This window comes from Coccinella septempunctata, chromosome 2 (assembly GCF_907165205.1).
Source record: "Coccinella septempunctata chromosome 2, icCocSept1.1, whole genome shotgun sequence".
NCBI lineage: Eukaryota > Metazoa > Arthropoda > Insecta > Coleoptera > Coccinellidae > Coccinella > Coccinella septempunctata.
This window is the reverse complement of record NC_058190.1, coordinates 35,507,925-35,534,907: the sequence shown is the minus strand read 5'-3', so window position 1 is coordinate 35,534,907 and position 26,983 is coordinate 35,507,925. Positions and strand designations below refer to the sequence as shown.

Sequence of the window (26,983 nt, the reverse complement as noted above, 5' to 3'; positions counted from 1 at the left end):
TCAACGAATTGACAGTAATTCGATTTCCAAAAAGAAATCCCCCCCCCGTTTGCACCAATCCCCCTTAAAATGAGTACTTAACTAAGCGTAGTTTAAAGTTAATGGACGCTTAACAGAATCTTAAGTAAGGGACCCTTAAGTTTTCATAATATCTAGTGATATTTCAGTTTTTTATTTTGGTGCAACTTCATTCTAGTCTAATAAAGCCTTTTCATCGGTTGGCCAGTTGCCGATGATCGTTGTCATTTAATTAACCTAACTTTATTGTCCCGTCAGTCAGTGTCAAGTAAACTATTATATTATTATCAAAGAGTGACAACTTTTTGTTGCTGAATTAGCATTATTATTGATAATTAAATGGATTGTCAAATAAAAGGTACTTGACGTTATTAGAAAAACCACAGCAGTTCTGCAGCCAGTTTATGAGTTCAACAAATTATTTTTGGTTAGAATCCCGCCCTTAAATACCTAAGTGGTCATTACAGGAGCGCTTAAATTTAAGGCTAGCTTTAGCCATAAATGTCACTTTACAGTTAGTGCAACGTAATTTAAGTTAAGGGTTCATTTTAAGGGACACTTAACGACTTAACGCTAAGAGCATTTGGTGCAAACGTATTCATTTCTGAATATATTGAAGAAGTCGCAATTGAGAATCATTGAATGAATGTATATGGATAATAGTCTGATGGGAGAATAATATTCTGAATGCTCATGAGTGAATTATCGATTGAGAACAAATTGATCAGTCAAGCGTTGATTCCCGGATCAAGCTTTGTAACACCGGGGTTAATACGTGTGATATCGGAAGCAGACATTCAATATGACCTTGGAGTTTAATTTCAAAGTCATTTCAAGGTCAAGTAGATTTTTTAATTAGGAATATGCATTCTTCTCGCAGAATCTCATTCTTTGTCAAAACTAGAAAGATTTTGTCTCTTTCGTTTTTGCCACAAAATGAACTACTTTCATTCATTTTTGAAGCAGTGAGTATTCAGGCAGAAGACAACAGATCGTGTTGTCAATTCATATGTGTGGTTAGAAAAAAATCAGAAAGCAAAATATTTTTTCTTTTTGAATATGTTTAAACGGAATGCAAAAACAAATGAGTTTATGAGAACTAACTTTGAAGTGCTTTATCGCCTCTATCATGACCATCTGGAGCATGAAACACTTCATATCTCCAGAGAAATCCATTTTATCGAAAAACCGACATCGTGGTGGCTAACAGAGTCCAATGCATTGCAAGAATCGAAAAAGATTCTTAGCATCTACTCGTTCATTCACAAACTGTGAAATATCAAGTACCCAGTAAACACAGGACATCCATAAAAGGTCTATAATTGGTACACATGGATATGGACTAGAAATATACATCCAGTGGACATCCCCTGTATCCATTATTGTTAACCAATAATGGATGTATTAGGATATAAATATCTATTCTTAAGTACGAGTATACAGGGTTGGGATAAAGTTTGGCACCAAATTAATATCTTTAAAACAAAACGGGCGATATTTTTGAAATTTGGCAGCTGAGTGTAATGGACCACAATGCATCTGATGAGCATATTTTCATTAATGAGATACTTCCGGTTCAACCGGAAATGACAAAACTTTTTTTTATTTAAATGGGACACCCTGTATATTTCTGCAGATTCTGAAAGTGCACCTCGTTTCGGATCTGTCCATATCGGGTTCCATGTAAAAATTATCTGTAAAAAGAAGAAATTCAGTCTTTTTGTACATTTGAGAAAAAATCCATTCAAATAAATAAATCGTTGTTATTTGTATCAATAGTGAGAAATAAAACGAAATACTTTGTATTAGATAACTCTTTCTGCTTTTCATGACGTATTTTTTATGAAAATCTATAGAAAAAAGAAATACAGGGCTTTTACTAGCAGAAAAAATTTATTGAAAATAATTGAAAAAAAAATCATTTTAAATGTTCGAAGTGCTTGCCATTCACCTCCTGACAATATTTCAAAATTACCGTGCGTTCCGTTTTAAATAATAATAAATTAATTTGGTACCAAACTTTATCTCAACCCTGTATAAATATTTGGTTAGCCAAAATTGATAGAGTTATACATTCCTTGCCGAATATCACATCAAAATCGAAGCTTATCCACTTCAGTGTATTTTATATTTATATCTACTGTTTTTTATAGGAATCATTCATGTTTGTTGAACGAACAGAAAATACTCGAGTTCGAAGATATTTCGAATTCTCGCGAATGCTCTGTAGTATGCAGTGTGTATCGTTGTCTTTATCCAACACGTGGGAATATCATTTAATTTGCATCATATCATTGAGTACTAAACCTTCATACAGAATGATCATAAATAAGTACCTACCTGACTAGCTTTGTAGATCTGTGTTTGACATTACTGTCAAAACCTTCAAACAGATATCAGTCTGGAGGCTGAAACTCTGGAACAGGTCGAATAGTTCAAACATATGGGAAGCTTCATAGATACAAGGGCTAACCTGGAGACAAAAATACATAACCGTATCAATTCAGCATCACGGGCATTCTGGAAGCTGAAGGACAGAGTGTTTCAAAATCACGACCCCAATCTGAAAACCAAGAAATCTGTTTACAAAGCGGTGGTCCTCCAAACGTTTCTTCACGGTAGCGAAATCTGGACGCCCTACAGGCGACTTATTAAACAGCTTGAACAAATGCAACAACGTCATCTGAGACAAATAATGCATATCAGATGTTTCCACAAAGTTTCAAATGCGAAAATCTTGCAGCGCGCGAGTTGTAAAACAATTGTGATTGAGACTCAAGTAACGAGGGCTCGACTCAGATGGAGCGGCCACATTCTGAGGATGCAAGACACAAGACTCCCCGAAATAGCTCAGTATGGCGAATTCATAAAGGGAGCTCGTAAACCAGGAGGCCAGTATAAGCGGTTTAAGGATATATTGCATCAATTCCTGAAATCAATTAGGTAATGCCATTCATAACTGTGAACAACTATCGTTAGACAGATCACAGTGGAGGTCTTTGGTCCACAGTTATAATGGAGACTCGAGAAGAATTCAGCGGCGGCCAGATCTGGTTGGTGACTATCCATGCCCTGAGTGTGGAAGGATCTGCGAGTCACGGTTGGGTCTCTTCAGTCACAGGAGGGCACAGAGTCACAAGTTGCCCTAAGAAATTATAGGTTTGATCGCACCGATAAATTGTTTTTAAATCTTTTTTTTGATTTAACGGGGTACAGCAATGAATGAACGAATGAATGAATGGGAATTAGACATTCTGTTAAGACATTGAAATATTTGGTGGACATTGCCTCCACAGATGATGGTGATTAACTGAACCTTTTAATGGATATGAACTGGGCTAGTTATGGACCTCACATCGACGATAAATGAACCCATATATGAGTTCACTTAACGTCGATATGTGGTTCAAAACTAGCCCAGTTTTCATCTATTAAAAGGACCAGACCATAACAATTAGGATTATTGTACAAATTCATTTTATTTCCATACTTTTTTGACGAATGGGGTAAAATTCATCACTCGTCGCCATGATCAGGAATGAAACTAATGAAAAACTACCCTTGTCAGACCATACAGGATGAAAGAACAAATTTCATCGATGAGATATGGGAGTGCATCCGACCGAAGTGAAAGTATCAGTTGAATTTTCACAGGAATAAAAGTATCGGATGCCAACACAAATTAAATTCCACCCAAAATTGACCCTCATCTCGACTAACCCAAATACGGCCACTCGAAGCCCTCTAGCCAGCGGAGTCACTCTCCACGTTCGTTCAACTGACCGAGTGGCGAACTCGCAGTTCTCAACTACCCCCTGCAATACTCGAAAGTTTGAATTGGTGAAAATAAAACACGGGGGCTCGGACGAAAATGAAATGATCACTCGAAAACATTCCGCCGTGATTTCTAAATTATTTCATCCGGGATTTCGCGTTTCTATTCGATCGAGCATGTTTCATAGGCTCTTTGAGAGGGCTATACCCGAATATTTCAGGTCATTAAGCCTCGGAATGCACAGGGCTAATTCTGCCCAATTAAATTCTTCGGACAAGTATGGAGCTATTTTGCACAGCACCGAATGAAATTTAACAAAAACAAAAAAGCGATCTATTGATTGATTACGTTTCCCAGCTAGGATGAGTACAAGTGGCAGAATACGAGGGTCCGAATGGGAGGTCGAAAGTTTTTCCGCTACGTTTAATCTCAAATAACAGTTTTCAATGGGGAGTATTTCCAGATTTTCTCAAGATCGCAGTAATAAAGCCAGTAAACAAGAAGAATCACCCAACCGATATTAGTTTGGGGATGTAACCGAAAAGAATGGCACTTGTTTCTCCACCTGGAGAGACGACGTTGCTTGGCCGAGCAAACTGAACGTAGATTAGCTACTCTGAGTACTTAGAACCGTGGTGACTCATCGATGTCTGAGCCGAAAGTGTAGTCAAAGAGCACAGATATGTGTATAGCAGAAAGCCCTGAGGATACAAGCCCGAACTTCGTGTTAATCTTGCTTGGACTCTGTGATGAGACCTTCATTCTCAGGGACCAAGGGATTTTGTTCTTCTTCTTGGAGAGCGGTGATGTTGGAAAAAATAACAAGTGACGAATTTTTTGAGCCCACGTTAAATAGTGTCGATGTAATCCAGAAAAAGCAAATCGTATAACGTACCGGAATCATAAAAAAAATAGAAATATTAATATTAAAAGAGTATACGGTTTCTAGTCATGTTTTAAATTGAAAAATCATAAAATAAACTTTCCATTTCAATAGATTAACAACAACTGTAAAAAGTACTTCCAGCGTAATACATATTAGAGTGTTCAATAGGGTACTTCAATGAAATTAAATATTCGGAGCAGAATATGAAACAAGATTACAAAAAGAAAATATGTACCTCGATACGATTTCCTCCAGTTAGACAATCTTTTCTTTCTGAATCATGGCCATCATTTAGTAATATAATGGTTCTCATTTTGTTCCAGCGCTGGTGCTCCTACTCCTGACCGTACATTCAATATGTCAAGGAACAAAGGTTTATTCGGCTTCAGGTGAGTCTATTTCAATGGTTAATTGAATTAGTTTGTCTTAGTTAGAGTTTAATCGAATGGAGTCATTCAACTGCTTGTTAAATGGAACGGAATACCACTTGGCTCACTCCAGATACACATTGAGCTTAATTAAATCAGCATGGTACGTATATGAGAATCTGTCGGATTTCACTGCTCGTTCCATCAGATGTCAGATAGTTCGGGCATGTTTCGCGAATTATTGGATATCGCTGTGAAAAGTATACGCGTTAGCTGAACAGTGCGCTCCTTCCTATTCCAAAAGGCCTGCCTCGATTTTGTTTTCATTAGTGTTTCAAATATCGAATTGAACTGGACCTTAACTTGATGAGAATTCATAAGAACTAAAGATTGTTTCACTTGATTTTCACTAAGATTTTTTACCACAACAAGTGTTTCGCTTCAACATTTTGGCGATTATTACCCTGAAGGACTAGTTTTTGAAAAAACTCTCCTAGGACGTTTTCGAAGAAGACTAAATTTGCTACTATATGATACCAGAATTGTCTCTGTGAGCCCAATATTTTCCGAGATTCACGCGCGTTTAACCACTTAGCCTTAAAAGTCCCTCTCTACTATGTTTCACTTAGACTTGAGTTTTTTCGGTTTTTGAAAAAGTTGCGTTCGGTGCTCGAGGTCACTAACTTTATTATTCATTAGACGAACATCATGAACAAGTCTGAAAAAAATCAGTACCGGATATGACGCATGCTGTGATGTATAAATTCACTGGACTATTTCATTTCTCATCTGTTTTTTTGAACCCATGAAAATTATTTCAGTTGATTTGTGGATTACTGAAACTGAAGGGTGGTAGATTTAAACGTTACGTTAGTAGTTATTATCGGTAAACTGGGATTTTTCAGTGAAAATGCGAATTATTCGAATTGAAGTGCTATGGACATTAAATTGTTCGTCGATATCTCTTGTATTGAATCCAGCCCAATTGGAACAAATAAGCTCTGATTCATAAAAAGACCTGTTTTTTTTTTACTTAAAAACAAACTAGTTGGCATAATGCAATGTGGTACAATTTCTGTTGCCCTTAATTTTTCTTATTCAATTTTGTTACCTAAAATTTATGAAAAAAACCTAGTTTTGAACATAAATCTATTCCCTGAGATACCTCACTGAACTGATTTGGGATGTTCCTTCTCAACAATGATTTATAAGAACCCTTGATAACTCAAAACTCCAGGTTAGTATTATAGCAGACGTTAATATTCCTTTATTTAATAAATTTACTCATAAGGGATAGCGAAAATGAAATATAACGTATTTTTCAAGTTTTTGACACATCGTTTTCGTGGAACAAATCAACTTTTGCATCAGTTAAAGGTCTCAGCTCATTTTTCTCATTACTTTGTTGCTTAGTCGACAAAAATTCAAACCGAGTCCAAACAATCACCAATTCAATAGGTCCATATTATATCCAGAAATTGTTCAGTTGTCACCACTAGTTTGTTGCCGTTCACCTCCATTTCACAATACACCAAGATTATTTTTTAGAGAGTTCGAACGAACTCTCTAAAAAATGCTTTTTGACATTTGATATGTAATTCCCATAAATAAAAGACCACTTTTTTTTTCACCCACAGCATGATATGTCAAGTTGCACGAAAGTGAAAAAAATCATAAAAATTTCAATGATAAGAAACTCAGCGTTTCGGCGTTACTCGTCTGAACTTGTGCACAGACCCGGGCTGGTAATTTTACTCAGGGATGATTGCTTCGCCATCTTAAAGGTATTAACTAAGCGATTTTTGGGTGAAATGGACTATTTAGATGAGTGGGAAGAGACATATTGGTTAGAGTCAAAGTGAACTTTTTTTTTCTTCGGTAAACATTGAATTTCATTTGAGTATTGGAAGTATACAGCGTCAATATTAGAAGACCTCACAAAAATTTCAAAAAAAAAACGTGAAAATTGTTATGAAATTTGTATAAATGTGAATGACACCATGGTTTCCATATTAAATGCATATTTGATTTAATACGTCAGTGTTGGTGAAGTTAGGACTCAAGAATCAGCTGACCTGTAAATCCAGATCGATACCAGAACATTAATATCGAGAGAGTCTTCGCATTTTGGACGTCAACTCGATAAACATATCCGCAATGGTGTTTGTTCCATATCATCGCATACACATCGAACTGAAACGATGACAAGACAAGTGCCGCAAACTTCATTCGGCTAAGTAAATAGAGACGCACAAAATGTCCTGGCCTAGAGTCATGAGTTCCGGTGTTGGAAGGCAGTGCAATGGACAGCGGAAACAGGGATGTTTGTCTGCTAAGTTCGGATTACACTTCGAACTTTCTTCCTTTCTTCCCCCTTCATGCTTTTATGATTATGGCAGTTGATATTCTTCCACTTTTGTCTGCCATCCAGCTTTATTGTTATCCGATAACATTGGATTGCAGGATGATAACTTCACTCCAAGCTGTGGTGCCATAAAAAATAATAAACAATATATAGCGCCTATTGAAGGGGAACTGAGAGCCTCAATCGAATATGAACTAGGAAATATCTGTGGAATTTCGATAAATATACTCTGACTCAAATATAAAGCTTTGGGGGGTTGATGGATTAGAAAAAGTAAGCGTAGTGAATCGCAGCTTCAGGTTAGATTGAAATTAAGCTTGAATAACTATAAAACACAATTGTGTGAATAACGTGAATAACCATAACGAATCATGACGTAATAGTAATACAATTTGTCTGGGTAGAGATAACTTAAGAGGAAATCGACCATCTTATTCTTATAAGAATATGTTTTTGAGTTCATAAGACATCGTGGAAGTTTAACACATTAGTTTTCCTTTTTTTTCTAGGGTCAGATTTCCCTCAAATTTTGATCGATCAATAAGCTAACCCTGTAGGTATACTAAAAATTTTCGTTATTAATTCTTGAAGGAGATCTGTCATCTGTCAGTTATAAGTATATTGAATTATTAGTTATAGTTATATTAGTGGCGAATATCACCTATTTTTCGCAAACACTCGAATTATAAGGCATTTTGGCTCACTGATCTTGATAATTTCCAAGAGAAATGGATTGGTAGAAAAGCAATCGAGCCTGAGAATTGATAGCCGAGGCGCAGCCAAGGATAGCAAGCAGGCTAGACAATTTAGACAGTTTTTTGCATATTACATTTTTTCGTCGACCTCACATACCTACCTTTATAAAAGTAAGAAGTTACCAGTTTTATGACCTCATCTAGGTATCCGTAATTGCCAATTCCCTGAGCTCTGGTGAAGTGTAACTGTTATCCATATCGCTATCACTATCCATTCTTGATTATACTAAACACTAACATTCAGACCACGTACCTAATTCACTGGTAAAATCTAGCCGATTTCGTTAAGAATTAATTTGACAAATGACACTTATTGTCACAGGCACTTATGTTTTCATCAAATTCTGTATTCAGAAAATTTATTAAATCACCAGGGATCTAGTATATTGCTATGTGATGAACACTCGGACGAAAAGTAAATCAGGACGAAAAGTAATCGCCTTCAAAAATAGTCGACTTTTCGTTCGGAAATTATTACATAAAATGTCATTTTTTGTTCAGGTCGACGAAAAAAAAATTTATTTAACGAAAATCTCAAAATTTCCTTCAGAAATGACAATGACTCTTTTAACTATTCTGTTCGAATTATCATAACCATGTCACTGCAATCTACATTTGAATCACTAAAAGAGAACTGACAGTTATTGACAATAAAGGCCATTTCGGATCAGCTGACTTTGACAGGAACGCTGAGAGGCACAAAACTGTTGGTTAGTTGAATGATTATGTGATTTCGAATTTTCAAAAATCGTCATCAATTTTCTGAGAAAATGTCCATCAGGGAACATTTTATTTATATACTGATTAAGAAACTGCAACACCCAGAAGGAGCTGTTTAAATTTTAAATTTAAGATAGTATAGCAAGGAGTAAATGATTAAAATTTGGAAAAAAAAATCGTGTGAGGTTTTTGAAATAAACATTATTGGTTACTTATATTGTAGTCGTTTTTTGCAAATTTTTTAAATTTTACAACAAACCAGCTGTTCCAGGAGATCCAATGTCGATGATTAGTTGTTGTTACAAGGCCATCCTGTTCGAACGGTTTATCGCCGTATAGGGTCTTTTGGACTGCAGCATTATTTATCGACCCCATCTTGTGTTACCTCTTACGGTTGAGCATCGACGGCAACGATTACAGTGGTGCAGAGAATGACAACATTGGAATGTAGAATGGCATCAGGTCATCTTTTCTGATGAATCTCGATTCTCCTTGGGTACACATGATGGCTGAAGAAGGGTAAGACGACGTCGAGAAGAAAGATTTGAGGTTCACCCTCATTTTGATGTTGAGCGTCATGTACACCGGACAGTAGGCGTTATGGTATGGGCTGCTATTGCACATGGAAGTAGGTCACCTCTTTATTTGAGGTACCTAACATGACAGCGCTGCGTTACCTTCAAGAAATAGTGAAGCCATATGTTCTCCCTTACCTTAACCGGCTTGAGAATCCAATATTTCAGCAAGATAATGCTCGACCTCATGTTGCCAGAGTTAGTTTAAACTTTTTTGAAGCGACCCATGTGAATCTTTTGCTATGGCCGCCCAGATCCCCCGATCTTTTGCCCATAGAGCATGTCTGGAACATCATGGATAGAAGGCTTGGAAATTTACCCCAGCCCCTTTGGACTTTGTCGGCTCTGAGACATGAAGTACAAGTAGCTTGGGATAGTATCCTTCAAGAAAAAATAGACCATCTTCTTGCATCAATGCCAAGACGTGTTAGGGAGTGCATAGATAACCGCGCTGGACGAACACATTATTAACAAATTTATTAAAAAAATTTGTAAACCCTCCGTTTTTTTTTTCTTCAAATTTTCATCATTCACTGATTGCTATACTATCTATGTTTTACCAAAAAAATTTAAAATTCAAACAGCTGCTTCTGGGTGTTGCAGTTTCTTTGTCAGTTAGAATACTTCGATGGTGATATGAAATTGCCGTATAATAGAAAACTTACTATTATCGACTTAACCTACAAGTTAAGTCATTCCGTACAACTTAATGTTTGGTGATCATAAATGTATAAATTTTATACATGGTTTTTGTGGCCCTCAAGTGGCGTGAATCCGAAATGCCCTATTGCAATCTCATTTTTCTGTGAAATAACGCCACCCACAGCTTTTCTCCATAAACCTTCGGCCTTCGGACCATATCAATTGTTATAATACCTCGACAACCCTCTTATCAAAAAGTTTAAAAAACAAGTAAGAACTTGATAACACTTCGGGTTTGAAGCAGACACCGCAGACAGCTCTAAAAGTCATCGCATTTCCCGAGACTTTAACGCTCATTTTTCCAACGAAATATCGAAGGGACAAGCTGACAGCCGAGTTTTGAAAGATACGCTTTAATTAGGGGAGCCTCGAACAGAGATACTTCCCCTCACTCATCGTTCATATTCCAGCCACTTCGCCATCCGGGGATGCTGCGTTTCATTTTCAGCCGTCCCGCTCCCGCATTTCCCTGGGACAAACCAGCGTATCCGCCAGTCTGAATGACTTATTCACGCGGATGTTTTTTCGCCGTTCCGATTCGCACAATGAAGTTAGCAACGGTAGCATTAGCGCCGTAATTCATCCTCAATGGAAGTGAGTGCGATGACTCGCGGAAAATGCTGAAGGAAATTAATTGCAGATTATTCATTAGTGTGAAAATTTAAGCGGAGCGGATTGAGTCGCTCAAATTGGTATAAATTGCCGGCGGGACGAGGCGCTCGTCTGTTTGAATGTCATCTTTGATGGTGTTTAACCGCCAGTTCTGACGGTGAATTCTTTCGGCCTCGGTACGTGCCGGAAGTTTAAATGGATTCCCGATGAATGGATATGTTAATGGGGATGATAAGCCCCGGGGGTTGGAATGTGGGGATATTAATATTGATGAAAAGGTGGAATTCACCGTGTTCGTCGCTGTGTTTGTTAAATTGAGCCGTTCTGCGGGGGTGCTTGGTATGTTTCAGAAGGATAATTGAATCAGGGCTGTGACGAGCACTGAAAAAAAGTGCCACGAGCACTAAGCATTGACAAAATGTGCACCCGAGTCTCGAGCACTAAGCACCGATTTTTCACAAAAGATTACTGAGCACTTTGTGAAAGTAATTAGTTTTTGCGAGCACTAGACCCTAATCACTTTTTTTCAAAAACTTTCGAAAATTTTGAGATAAAATATATATACAATTAAAAAACCACATAGCCATATCATTCGTGAACTTGAAACAGATTATATGATCTTCACAAGAATGAGGTAACCTTCATTCACTTTGAAGATTCTATTGTAATAGTTTGATAGTTAACTCTTTAAAAAACTTATTTTTTCATGGAGATAATTTAATCTGTTGTAATTATGGATTTCCATCAAGTATAAGCCACAAGATATCGCAATGCGGTTATCTCTTGTAAAACGTATCCTGGAGCGGACATACCATCAGATCACAACCTGTTACTAGCTCGCACGAAATTAAGACTAAAGAAGGTAGTTAGAAAGAAAACTCCAAAGACTGCTTGCATGCAGAAACTCAAACAAGACAACGTATTACGACAAACAAAGGAGAGGTTAAACAAAGAATTCAAAAATATATCTGAGAACAACAACCATGAAATAGAAATAGAAGACCTATGGAATAAAATAAAAGTATCTACAATCTCTGTTACAGAGAAAGAACTAAGACCAGATAGATTGGTAAAGAGACAACAATGGATGACAGACTCTATCTTAGAACTTATGGAAGAAAGAAGACAACACAGAAGCAGGGACAATGTAAAATACAAGGAGCTACACAAGAAAGTCATAAGAGCAATTAAAGAAGCTAAAGAACGGTGGCTACAGGAAAAATGTGTTGAAATCGAGATCTTGCAAAAGAAATACGACAACTTTAATCTTCATAAGAAAATAAAGGAAGCAACGGGAGGATATCAAAGACGGAGTCCAGGAATAATCTTAGACTCGAATGACAACATCATAACCGAGACGGACAAAAAACTTGCAAGACGGAAAGAATACATGGAGGAGCTTTTCGGAGACGAGAATATCGGTAATGGATTCCCGGTGGTCGGTGACGAAGGACCTACCAGTACACAAGAGGAAGTGGAATCAGCTATCAACCGACTAAGGAACAACAGAGCTCCTGGACCAGACCAGATTCATGGGGAAGTCCTCAAACTGCTGGATCCAGAACAGATAAAACTGCTTACCAACCTCTTTAACAAAGTATACACAAGCGGTCAATTGCCAAATGACTGGCTGCTGTCGACATTCATCCCAATACCCAAAAAGGCGAACGCAAATAAATGTTCTGACCACAGAATAATAAGCTTGATGAATCACATCCTAAAAGCTTTCCTTAATATTATATCTACAGGCACGCGTATATAGAAGACTCGATGAGAGAATAAGCGACACACAGTTTGGCTTCAGGAAGGGACTGGGTACCCGAGAGGCCTTATTCTCAATACAGGTCCTGATTCAACGAGCACGGGACGTTAACACAGACGTCTGTATGTGCTTCATAGACTTTGAAAAGGCCTTTGATAGAGTCAAACATGATATACCTACTCATATCAATCCTACGTGAATCCGGAATCGATGACAGAGACGCAAATATAATATCAAAGCTATATTTACAACAAAAAGCCATTGTTCAAGTCGAAAACGAAACATCAGAGGAGTTTAGCATAAGGAGAGGAGTACGCCAAGGTTGTATAATGTCACCACTTCTATTTAACGTCTACTCAGAACATCTGTTTAAAGAAGCATTAGACAGCATAGAAGATGGAGTTGTAATAAACGGTGAAATAATAAATAACCTCAGATACGCTGACGACATCGTCCTTATAGCAGACACTGCTGAAGGGCTCCAGAGACTTATAGACCGTGTGGGGACTGCATGCACTAAATATGGTATGAAGATCGAAGATCAGAAGGGCGAAGACGAATATCCTGGCTGCGAAACTTAAGAACATGGACTGGAATGACATCGACAGCTCTATTCAGAGCGGCAGTGAATAAAGTTATTTGGACCAATGTAGATGTTTAATCCATAGAGGATAGGCACTTCAAGAAGAAGATCAGCCACATCAATACAACTACAATTTGTCTCAAAAAAATTAAGGTATATGAGAAATAAGAATATTATAATAAAAAAATATATTATAGAAAATTTTTTAAAGCAGAAATATACGATATTTCTCAGGTTTTTGATTCTTGATTGAAATGTAAAAGAATGTTTTAGATATTCAATGAAATAAGCAGAAGCTTTTGAGCACTTGAACTTATTGAAAGATTCATGTGAGTTTCTGAAATCTGTTTTCAAATGATTGTCAGACTGGCAATTCAAAAACGTGCTATGAAGAAAATCTTTCCCAAATTTTATTTGATATCAAAAAACCAAATATCTCTGCAATTTCTTCTATTCCTATGTATTTTATATCTTGGAATGGGCGGAAGCCTCGACGGAAGCTAAGTGTATTTAGAGGATACTGATGTGATTCAGAAAAAACAAAGTGTCTATCTATTTTCATCATAATTATGATACAGAGTATTTTATTGATTATTCCAATTTCTTCCTCCGTAACTTTCTAAACATCTTATATATTTCTATGATAATTGTGGTACGTTTATTCGTTTATTCTCCGCAACAACTAGTTTATACTGACATAGTAAATGATTTGTGTTCAGGTCCGGCTTAGGACAAACTGTGAAATAATTCCTTATATTTGATATGATATTCAAGAAAAGGAGAGAACAACTTAGGGAAACAAGGTATTTCTCGTACCTCCTTATGTAATTTTAATTAATCAATAAACCTGGTCAAAATTGAATTTTCAGACAACACAGTAACCAAAATTTTATAAAACAATTTCATTTTTCCTTTATAGTTTTTGCGGATAATGAACGCACGAAATATCATCGAAATATTTAATTACTTAACTTTACACTTAACGGACAAAGGTGCCCGAACTCAGCAAGATTAGAGTTTGAACGAGACGGCACAGACCTAAGACGGTTCACTCCTAGGTGCTTTCTGTTCCCACCGAGAGACTCGTACTAACAGTGGGGGTGGACACAGGCAAGATAGGAAAAATAAAGGAAAGGCAGCCACTCCAAAGTGCGTTCTGCACCCACCGGGTTTTCACACCAACGGGGTATCTCAAAGTGTGGCACAGGATGGGTAAGAGTGGAAGCTGAGGTTTCAAGATAATAGTATGGACTGTTGTCTTACCTTTGGACTCTGGATTCGCTTCGATGAAAACGTCTTGATTTCTGCTTATCGGTACTGAAGAACAAGACATCGGTTATCCCCCAATTCAGGATGTTTTGTACGGTGCGATATCGTTTTTCAAACTGAAAACGGAATAAAAACGGTACGGAATGTTTACGATTTCGGACGATCCTGTAAATTGAAAATATTCCGACTACTAATCGAAAAGAGAAAAACCCTTCTAAAATGGGGGTCCATTTCTGCAAAAAAAGCGACTTCATCACACGATAATTGAAAAAATTGAAGAAATTGAAAAAATCGATATCCTGATTATACAGAGAGATAGACCTTTCAAATATAGGTTATTCTGACTCATTTCTCTGTTCTCCATCTTCCCTCAGCTTCCGCCCATTTGCCAATGAATCATCTTGTATATGGACCTGCTGCAGGAACGTTTATTGAGATTTAATGCCCCATTAATATTTTAAACTTTCATTTCAAGAGAAGTATGAAGGATTAAGATTTTTATGGAGCATTAAATTTTAATGTACTTTCCTACAACTAGGCGTTAATCAGACTCAAAATACGATTAATCGAAGATTCATGATCTCTTCACTGAGAGGAATCTAAGGCTGAATGATGAATAATTCAACAGTGCAAAATCAATGTCAATGAGATTCAGATAGATAAATTTATATACTGGTGATTTCAAATGCTCAGGTCTCGGAGCCTGCAGAACCTGACCGATGTAAATTCAAATTCATATTCTTTTACGAGGATGTATTGATATCTAGTTAGACTAGACCAGTTCCATGCATAATAAAAATGTTGCGTTACCATAGCAACGAACAATAACTCATTAGAAGTGTCAGTGTGAAGTTTGTGATCAAAAAGTAAACCAGTGTTGCGCAATAAATTAAAAGAAAGAAGATGTCCACCGGAATTCGGAAAATTGAAGTATCGAACCATCATCAAGTACCTGTATTTATAGGGGTTAAAAGGTAAATTTTCCATTAAAATGATGACCGATGGGGAAGGTCAGTTTCTGTGTCAGTCCCCGAAAATATCGATGCAGTTCATGACATGATTTTATCAGACCATCGAATTGGGCTAAGACGGATATCTGAAGCACTGAATATTTCATACGAACGCGTTCATCATATAGTTCACGTCAATTTGGAGATGAGAAAAATTGCTGCAAAATGGATCCCCAAATGTTTGAATATTGACCAAAATCGAGCAAGGGTAGAAGCGTCGCGTTCGATCTATGCTCGATTTGAAAACGATGTAGACTTCTTAAACCGTCATTATGGATGAACTTGGGTACATTTCAACGATCCAGAAACAAAGCAACAATCGATGGAATGGCGACACTCTGGTTCTCCAAGACCTAAGAAGTTTCGTGTCCAAAAATCTGCTGGAAAAGTTATTGCTTCACTTTTTGGGATTGCCATGATCATGATTTATTTTTTGGATAAAGGTAAAACAATAACCGGAGATTACTATTCGACATTACTGATCACTCTACTGGAAAAAATTAGAGAGAAAAGACGCGGAAAGCTATCCAAAGGTGTTTTGTTTTTGCTGGACAACGCCCCTGTGCACAAATCTCATGTTGCCATGCAAAAAATTCGTGATTTAGGGTTTGAATTACTATAACACCCCCTTATTCACCAGATTTTGCTCCATCCGACTATCATCTCTTTCCTCAACCAGAAAAAGTTTAAAAGGTCATAAATTTTCTTCCAACGAGGAGGCTATAAAAGCTGCGGAGGTCTAGTTTGCGGAGCAAGAAGAAAATTTTTTTTTGAAAGGTCTAGAGACGTTGCAGGTTCGCTGTAATAAATGTATCCAATGAAGAGAAGAATATGTTGAGTAATAAAATATTTTGACATTGAAATTTTGTTTGGTTCTATAGTAGACTAAGAATTTTTCAATATATCCTCGTATATTGCGAATATTCAATATTGACGAAAACAAACCCTAAATGATGATCTTCAAATCGATGCATTACGGATATTTTTTTTCTTGTATAATAATGGATCCTCTAAGAGTCGTCGTTAATACTACTATTGTGAAGTATTCCTCTGCAGAGCAAACGTACAATCTAGTTCACATCCTGGACATAAAACTACTCCATTCAACGTTTCGCCACATCCTCTCTCGGCTTCCGGTGAATGAAAGGAAAGCACAACACCGACGAAATCTCTCATCCCGACAGCGTGTAGCCTGAAGTCTAGACGCACTGGGCAGCCGTCATCCATAATTAACCGGATCACACTGTTTCACCCGGACAATTCTCGCAGACGTCCACCTTTCAGCTTCAGACGTTAACACTTCTTCAACTAGAAGAATAAGAAGAGGACTTTGCGGAATGTTTCCGCTTAGCCAGTAGCTATTGAATCGTGCGAATTGCATTTCCGCTTCCTACTGTATAGATATGTATTACATTCCTTCGGTAGTTTTACCTGGAAATGAGTTATTGAGATTTCGATGTGTTTTAGCTTTGCCATCCTCGTATCTTTGCGGCTCGGTACGCCAAAATGGGAAAAATGGCGCCTGGAAGCAATTTTTCAACAATATCTCCTGTTCACTTATTTCCACGATGAAATCATTACATTCCCTAATCGAAGAAAGGAAAATTTACTCCTAATCATGTGGAAAACTCTTCCTTGCAAAATTAGTTCCGGAAAATATACCATGTTGTCTATGGTTTGGTAAATATAGGATGTCACGTTTCGAAGTTTTATCCATGTTGTCTATGGATCCTTCAACCATCATCAAGTATCGTGTAATAAAACTTCATCGTCATCCCATTTGACGGTACCCTGCTTTTTCAAATGGTAACCAATTTAGGTCGATGCTAAATCGGGATTTAGTCCAACTAGTGGATCTTGAAGATTAGAATGTAGAAAGAAAAATATGATGTATGCACTTTTAGGGGTGGTTTGAAGGTTCTCAAAGATGTTAAAAAGAATCGTCAGGTGTACATACTCGAGCGTTTCAGCTTAAGATATTGCATATTATGCCCTACGTGTCTCTGATAATGAATTCATGTTGATCTGACAGTTTGAGTGGTCTGACTGGCCGTACGGAAGAGTTGAAGATGGTTAAAAAAAAATTCGAACGTGTCAAATTTTTGGAAGATACATATCTTCTTTTAATCGTTTCTGTATTTATAATGAATGTTGTAGATACTAAAATTCTATACAAGGTTTGTCAGAAGCAATTCTACATTCTCTCAACCGTTCGAGTTAGAGGGCGATAAGGGCGAGGAGCTTAGCCACACATGCGAAGGGCCAAGGTCAATGTATAAACCCAGTCTAATGTACATTCATCGGGGTATATCTCAAAAACATTCAAATGTAGAAAAAATTGCTTCGGACAAAATTTGTAGAAAATGTTATGCCCAACTTTTATAATGAATGCGAAAACAATTTGAAGCCCAGGAGAGCAGATAATTCGAAAAAAAAACAATTTTTGTGTCTTTTATGGACAATTTTTATTGTTTCGGTTTGCTGAAACTGTCAGATTATATTTTTTCCGTTAATCTCGAGTCATTAGCTTCAAAATAAGAAGAAATTCCACCGCGCTCGAGAATGTACACGTGACTTTTTTTGCAAGTTTGGCGCCCTCCCATTCATTTTCGTCACGCTTGAATTGTCAGATTAAGAGAATATATTACTTTTCAACATGTAATTAACCAAATTTATCTTAATTTGACACGCTCGAGTATGTACAATGATTGTTTTCTTCTCTTTCCTGACAGGCTGTTCTGGACAATTCCCCTTATATACAGATATAATTTTTCGTAGAGGTACTCTATAGTGTTCAAGGTATCTCCCTTTATATCAATCTGACAGGCTTGAGTTAATCCCGAATTTCCACTTGGGCACCCCAACTATTGTGCTGTACTATTTTCCAGGTGATCTGTCAAGTTCACGTTTTGGTTTGTATTAAAACTATCAGAGATGGTTTTTATAGACGTGCAAAAAGCGTTTACCATTGAATCCTACTTCAGAATTGGGGAGAAAATGGAAGAGGCGTTTAAATATTTTTAAATGTTCCAGCGACTTCATAGAAGTATCCCAATGTTGCTTTAGATTACTATCAATCTTTTCAAAGTACTGTTTTGCGATGTTTGACGAAACAGGTACTTATGTTCAAGAAAAAAAAAGTTTTCGACCAAAAAAAACATAGCCTACTTGACGACAAATTTTTTGGCACGCACGTTATATCATTTCTGTTTTACCTATTAACTTCTTGAAAAGTTTTTCAGTTTTTGCCCGAAAGACAATGTTATTTTTCAAGAATCACCTTCAAATAATGTCAATTACTCAATTTTTTTTCAAATGACATATCGGAAATCTTTTCTTGTTGTTGGATACCCTAGTGGATGGTTTTCACATTTTTTAGGGAAAATTTCAGGCCTAAAATAAAATGTTTCCATAAAAGAATTTTCCTCTTAATTTTGCTCAATGAAAAAGACACAAAATCCACTGAACACACCTCAACTTCGATACATTATTCTCCCGCTATCCTGAAGAATGAATTTTTCAATTTTGAAGTAAAAATATTCTAGTTTATGATACCCCGAACTTTCGTCTTCAAAACTTATGATATTTAGGCCCAGTTTCACAATCATTGGTAACCAGTGGTGGTTTAGTAACCACTACCTTCGAGTTAACCCAAGGTTTAAAAAGATGCTCGTTTCACAACAAAAAAATGAGTGATGGTTTTTTGACCATCGGTTAAAATTTTTTTCTGAGGGTTGGTAATGTTTTTCGTGTACGATAGATCTACTTTTGGGTTATTTATTACTGACATTTCGTATTTCTGTGAAACAAGAACTCAAGAATATAGAAATTGTTATGAGTATGACAGAAAACGAATAAAACGTATGAGTACCGTACGAATGTTTGATGTTCTGTGCCGATTTGAGTTTCATAATTGCCTAAAGGTTATTTTTCGTTTGGATTTTGATATAAGTGAAGCTGAAGCGTTCGTTTTTTCTTGTGCGAAATAAGAAAAAACAGTGCAACTGTGCTGGACCAATAGAAATTATTACTTTATTGAAAAATTCAAACAAAATTGAGTTTTGCATTTATAACTTAAAGTTCCATAATTTATATCTATCTAGGTGTTCTTCAAAAGCCTATTTTTATTGATTATTTGAGTTTGAATTGAGATGCTTTGATCCTCGCTTTGATCTATTTCAAAAATTCAAATTTCACCACTCTAATTCAACATATTTGCATAATAACTATTCATGAGATTCAGTCTAGTTCTTCTAGTTCTATTATTTGACAATGATTCTTGATCCCCTATAGGGGGCACAGCAACATTTTGATATGAATTCATTGCTTCTTCTTCTTCTTCTCCTCATGAAGGAGGTTGTCCTTCATTTTCATCACAAGATATGTTATGCAAAAAAACTGTGGACTTAATCATCATCATTGTGCATCTATACTTCTAAAATTCTCATTGAAGGAGCTGAGATTCTTCGCTTCCAACTGCCTTCCTTTCCACTGTGTTTCTGAATCTACAGAAGAAATCCAGGTCGACATATTACTCAAAATAATTCCTCCTAGCTCCAAATCTTCTGGGCCTCACTGTTTCCTCATCACTACTATGAGTATTCACATCATAATCGTTCACGATAATCGTAAATAATAACTAATAAACACCCAATACATGTAAAACGCTTCCTAACCAGAAATCTCGAAGAAATGCTGAAATGTCTCTGACAGAACTCAAAATATGTTATCTATGCAGAAAGCATACGCCACGAAACTTCTATGTCCAGGCAACTCATAGTTAACTCATGAAATTTTCGGGGTTAAGTCAACCACAAGTTTACTTTAGGTCAAACGATAAACCACACTTTGTGAAACAGAATTTTTGATTTAACCACTGGTCACTACATAACTTTGGGTTAACCATATGTTGTGAAACTGGGCCTTAATCTCTTCGATATCATCGTGACCTGACGAAACTTCATCAGATAGATATCATCTCCTTCTGTTTAGCTCTAAGTCCTTTGTCAAGCTCCGTGGCTCGGGGCTTGACGTGCTATTTGAGGAAGAAACGAGTTCGTTTAACCTCGAATCTGCAAAGTTAATAGCATCATAAAAAACTTCATTCTTTAATGGAAAAATTTTGTTGTTCTGGGGAAATTGTTCGATAATAGTTATGGAATCTAAAATGATATTCAGGAACACGATTGTCCTGTTCACACAGAAGATAATGGGGTTTATGAACAAAACAAGACAAGAGAATTGTTCTCATAACTTATCATATTTCAATTTTTTACAGATGACAAAAAATACCACAAAGTGTCCAGAAGAGAAATCATCATACCATCCGACAAACCTTTGACGGACGAGAATTTCATCAGCAGCCTAGAAGGAGGAAATGCAAGAAACTCCTGCTACCCGATGGTGAACATTGATATGGAAAAAAAAGTTTTCCACAGTCCTGGGTATCCTGCGGTTACCTATCCCAATAATTCGGACTGCACTATAGTATTAACAGGTGAGTGAATATTGCTTCATTCTTGTGAGTCATTTCTTTGAAGGGTAGGTTTTAAACAGAGAATTTTCCTCTTCTACTCAAGGAATCTAAATATCAGGCTTGTTCGTAGAGTGGCACACATCGGTTGTGAACTGTACAGAGCAAGCGCAAATGGATTTTCGCTACCCTAAAATTGAATTGCGCTTGCTCTGTACAGTTAACAACCGTTGCTCTACGAACAAACCTATTATTCGACAATTTTCAAGATCGATAATGTTGTACAAATGAAGTGAAAATTAAATACAAAAACTGCTATAAACATATGCTATAAAGTTCATTGGAAATAATTATTACAAATAGAGAAGATGGATTTCATTGACGTGATATACAGGGTGCCCCGGATAAGATAGGAAACATTTTGATGTGAGACAGAAAATACATAGAGGATCATGAAAGACTCCCATATACGGGGTGTCTCATTTAAAAGTGTCCACCCTCAATCAGAAATTGTGAAAACACTCAAACAGGTTGCTTTTTGATGACAGGGGGACATGATATGGGATACAAAGCTTGTTTGCTTGTTTGATTCAAATTTGTATGAACCTATAGTTTGTGTTCTTATTAAGTGAATATTCACAAAGTTACAGGGTGTTTTTTATGGAATTATGGTACCGATAAAACTAAGTGAAACAGAGATGTTTAAATTGATCGTATAATTTCTATTGAAAGAAAAATAGAAACGAGCTTTGTTTCCCAGATCATGACCCCTGTCATCAAAAATAGATCTGTCTGAGTGTTTTCAAAAATTTTGATTCGTTGTTGAGTTACTGAGGGTGGACACTTTCAAATGAGACTACATGTATAGTATCTAGGAGTTCTAGATTCTGATTCACCAGATGTTCTTCAAATTGGAATGGGAATTAAAACCACCGTATCTCCTGAACGGAATCACCGATTTATCCGAAATTTGAAGTGATACCTTTTATAAGGTTCCAGAAAACTGCAGTCACATATCCTTCCATTTGCAGGACCGTATCACATAAATTTGAATAGTATTCTCTTGTTTTTTTGGGTCAATAAACATTATCTTTTTCATTTCATTTATTCAATTTGCCAAATAATATTGCATGGTAACATCCAGGTTGCCAAGGATTGATTTTTTTTTTCTTGATAGTGACAATAATTTTTTTCTCGTGTTGATATTTAATATCCTATTCATCTCATAACGAATGAGATGAATGAGAATTGTATATCTTAACGAATTTCATCAGTCAAGGGTGAAGATTTACCTTAACCCAACTGAAGATGCTATTGTGATAGCAAAGCACGTGTCGTGGTTTAAAAACTCATTTTGTGAAAATGATATAATCTGTTTTAAGTTCAACAAGTGTTTGATAACAAAGCGTTCTTAAACTAACCAGACAAATACTACTGAAACAACCACATCCACCAGGTATTGCACAAAGTAACAATCATGAATCCAAGACAAAAATAGGAGCTTAAATAAATTCCTAAACCAGCAACCAGTAGCGTAATCCTCTTGAATAATATACACAGAAAGAGCACCTTTTAATTCATCTCCGTCACTGTTGACTTTCTTTCCATTATTGTTCTACTCCGTTCAGACTTCTACAACAATAATAAGATCGCATCCTTAACGAAAGAAACATTTCCCTCTGTTGTCCTTGCAAATTGCCACTTAATGTCGAGAATCATAAACCCCCACAGGAAATTCCGGATCGAAGTTCTCTAGGATCTTTCACGATTTCCCAAGGAAGCAATTAGAATAGGAAATTAGACAAACAAGCCAGATTATACTGGAATATATTAGCAACCACTTGCATTTGAATTGACGAAACACGAATCTCACCACGATTCTCTGAATTAATATCCCTTCGTCTTCCTGCTTTTTGAAATTATGTCGACAAGTTGAACATTCCCTCAGATTAAGAATTAATTCAGATGCATACCACCCGCTGATATCAATATCAACTATTGTTACGACCTGAATTGAGCTAGCCAATTTGTCAGGGCTACTAAATGGAGAATGTTCCATCGAAGAAAAGCAGGTGCTGACTATGGTTTCGGTCTCATTTGACCTCGTCAGAGCAGCATGAAAGTTTTTTCTCTGATGGAAGAACGTTTGGAATTGATGGACTCTTATTGCATACTGCAGACGCTACTGGGTATTATCAAAGAGTTGATACTCTTTGGTATTATCGAGTAGTACTCGAGCACTACCCAGTATGACACGAGATCCGATTCAATCCCCTCCAGATCGAAACCCAGACGAAAACAATACAGCCATTAGCTGTATTCGGGTTCGGCTTTCTGACAGTCCGAGAATTGTTCTAGGACTGCGCAAAACTGTTGCGCCCTAGTATTATATCCTCTGCGCAGTTCTAGAACCATTCTCGGACTGTCTGAAAGCCGAACCCGAATACAGCTATAAACATTTCCTCTAATTCAGTACTTCAGCTTGCTTATTGCAAGCAACATGCGTATAACGAATTGAGAAGTTGGGAGCCCGCTCAGGCCAGAAAAGATGCCAGTGGTAAAATAATGAAAAAGGATCACGTCTAAACAGGGACACATTTGAAGACAGAGATGGCACTCCCTTCACTTAAATCCCATCGTCTCCTATATTTTTTCTCTATAATCTTTGATCACCTTTAAAATCTACAATCTGAAGTAGGACGTGAATCTTGTCGTTGTGTTTGTCCTTATAAGCCGAATCACGAATGGAATTTAACCTGGTAGCATAGCTACTATGGCAAATTTTGTTAATTAAAAAGAAGTAGTGGGTAGTCTTACCTACTTTAATTCCAAATATCTATGTGGCTCTTTCTACCTACCAGAGGTTTTAGTCTGCCAATCGCTGTTGTGGTTTTGATTTTATGGCTCTTTCAAGTCGGTCCTTTGTCACGTGTTACCTCTTTGGGTTTGACTTAGTTTTTCCACTGCGATCCTTCTTCATCAATTTTTGATGCTAGAAGATGAACCTTACCTTGAAATGTCTTCTTGAGAGTCAATAGAAAAAAAGACGACAACAGTCTGAAAGATTCAGTATATCGTACTAAAAAATGATCTTTTCACCTTCAGAATCTGGCTATTTTTGGAGAATTGATTCATTTCGAACAGCTTCGCCTTCTGGACAGAACCAAGTCTTTGAAGTTGCATATCCCCTTATGCATGCTTGACCCAAATGTCTGTTGCTTTATCTAACTGAATATTGAAAAATGTTTTTTGCTCTATTACCAACAACTCCAGGCTTCCTGGGTTATGTTTCTACCTGAAAAACAATTCCTAGACTCTGGAATGTGTCAAGTATTTTTTGCAATGTATATATTCGGCAATTGGGAAAACTTCAATTTTAGGCATTCAGTATTTACTGTGAGGTTGCTCTATAAGAACTTTTTGAACAATACGTATACCGAAAATACTTGAATGAACTGTTTATCTATTAAAATTTACTTTTTCCTCTATCGGAATAGAATCGAAAAGAACAAGTCCAGTGGTTAAACCAACTGATAAAAAAATGTTTACGACGCAGTTCCGACGAAAAACAATATGACTGGGATACGAGAACAGATTCGAAACATGACCTCACGAAAAATTCATTCGCTGATTTGTTATTGATTCACAGCCCCGGCTGTGGCCATAGATACATTGCCGAAATTGCCCTTGTCATGATGCAGTCCCGATTAAAATTTGCGGGGATGGTCCGCAGTCGGTCATGGTGACGTATTTATTTATCGTCTCCAGCAGTATTGGAAATGGAAAACTGTTACGCTGTCACGAAGATTTGCTTACATTCCCACTATACAAAATGTGACAGGTGGAAACGAATGCGTTACTGGAAAGTTATGACACAGAAATCAAGTTCTTCTGAAGGGTGCAGCCATTTTTTTTCTATTATCGGCATTTCGAAAGTTTCTCTATGTTATAGTCCATTCTTCATCCTTTACTTCCTAAGTGTTGCTGTCTAATAAAGCTGATTTTTTGAAATTTGAGGCCTTCTGTATCATATTTGCAACAGAATTAATGTTTGCCAATTTTATGCATATAACAGCGATAAGAAACATAACCTTTAGTCTTCCTGAAAGGGTTTTTTGACCTTCAAGTTTCCACAGCCTACTTGGACGAATTTTTTGCAGGCATATATACGAAATGTGGAATCAAGCGGAAATATATATTCATCACACCTAATTTACTCCTAATGGAATATACCTACTTTATGTGTCGATAATAGACCAGCTGCCGTTGAAACATCGATCAAAACCCATGTATTAATTTGGAGTTGAATGAGTTGATATCACAAGCCATTATCCATTTCATTGGCTATAAAATACACCCCCAAAATAACGATAAACGAGTATTCGGGCAACTGAGCAATAAAATTATATTTATGTCGAAAATTTGACACGCATTCATACGTTTTTGTAGATGAATGAGAATACTAATATGAAATGGGCATTGATGATACGGTTCGGATCTTTACCTTATAGTTTTTTTATACCCTGCTGATTCATTTGAAATCTTTTTTTTAGACTACAAAATCCAAATCTCTAGGGGTATCGTTTCAGGACACGATCGTTTAAAAATAGTTGGGATTAAGGTCACTCTTTGCTTCATTAGCAAACCAACCACAACGAACAACCAAAAGATGGGAAAAATGCTGGTTTTGATTAATTTTGGTCAACTATGCTTGAATTGGATGAGGTATTGGTGTAAAGCATAATTCAGTTTTTTTTTCCTGAGAATTGTGAAAAATAATTATCTTTTTCATTCGAGAATATAATATGATTGACTTTTCCGCATGAAGTACATTATTCATGAAATGCCCCTAAAAACCACATATCAATAAAAGGTCTGTAACGTTTTTTTATTATTTGCAATTGACAATAACTTGACAGACTAATTTTTCATCGCTTCACTATAGTTCCCGTGTTGGACAAAGAATAAGGAGTCTAAATCAACAATTAAAAGAAATGTTTTATGAAACACACTTTCAAAAAAAAGGCAGACGTTCCTTCATAAAATACTCATGATGTCAGTTTAGTTGCTTATAATGTCAGTTTAACTATACTACATTCACTTTCATTTTTGCACTCGGTTTGCAATGAAATAATTTTCTAAAGTTTTTGTAACTAGAATCAGAGTCTCTGCTGGAATGGAATAACGTCGTTGCCACAACTAATATAAATTAATGTTACAAAAATGCTGAAAGTGATTGAAAAACAGAGAAGGCAGAGTTTCAGGAAGTGCTTTTAGAATTCAGGTCCACTCATTCAAATAGTAGATCCAACTTCTACAATATATCAGACAGTAGGGAACATATTCAATGTGAGTGATATAATGTTTCATCAGAATCTAAACGACTTATATTTTAGCTGAATGTTTCCACAATCAGAAAGATTGTGAATGAAGAGGATGACAAAAAATTTCTTTCTATTTGGAAGGTGGTGGCATTAGAAAATTTTGATATAGGGTGAACGAATGCGAAAAGTTTCTACAAGATTTTCGATGAATGTCATCGTAGAATAAGTTTCAGAAAATTAATAGTTTTCTATTTTTCATTTGACTTGTCCCATATATTGTGAATATCTTCAGGGAGCAATAAATCTATAATTATTACCATTATATCAAAATATTAACAATAAACAGCCATTAATACGAGCCAGTTGTCCTGTTAAGTGTTAATTCATGTGAAATTTTTGTTTGAAGATGAAGTTCCTCTTGCCTTGAAACTTCCTTTAATTATTTTGACATCCAATGATGCAGGATGATTTTTTGTTGAAGAATTTAACATTCTTGCAATTATGCGTTAATAAATTCCTTCTAGAGATACTCATTCCGAACCACTGCATCATGCCACTGCATGGCCAACCGAGTGCTCACTCAAAATGACATTACATTTCCACGAGAAAGTGTTCAAATAATTCTTCGTTAGAAGCATATACTGTTTCTTGCAAGATCGATTACAACAATCGATAATGGCGAGTTAATGGACAAGCGAAGAATTAATATTAAATTCAAATTTAGCTACTTGCAATGGAGCACACTCCTTAATGAAGAATTAAAATTTTAATGTGACCATTAAATTT

At 36.5% G+C, this 26,983-nt stretch overlaps 1 protein-coding gene across 4 annotated transcripts in view; it reads left to right on the top strand.

Annotated features, from left to right (window-relative positions):
- LOC123306299 (neuropilin and tolloid-like protein 2) overlaps positions 1–26,983 on the top strand; it is a 414,806-nt gene that overhangs the window by 258,274 nt on the left and 129,549 nt on the right. For all 4 annotated transcript variants that reach the window (XM_044888227.1, XM_044888225.1, XM_044888226.1 and 1 more), the window contains 2 exons: positions 5,003–5,068; positions 20,679–20,897. In XM_044888227.1, the coding sequence (XP_044744162.1) occupies positions 5,003–5,068; positions 20,679–20,897 (285 nt within the window). The remainder of the gene's footprint in view (positions 1–5,002; positions 5,069–20,678; positions 20,898–26,983) is intronic.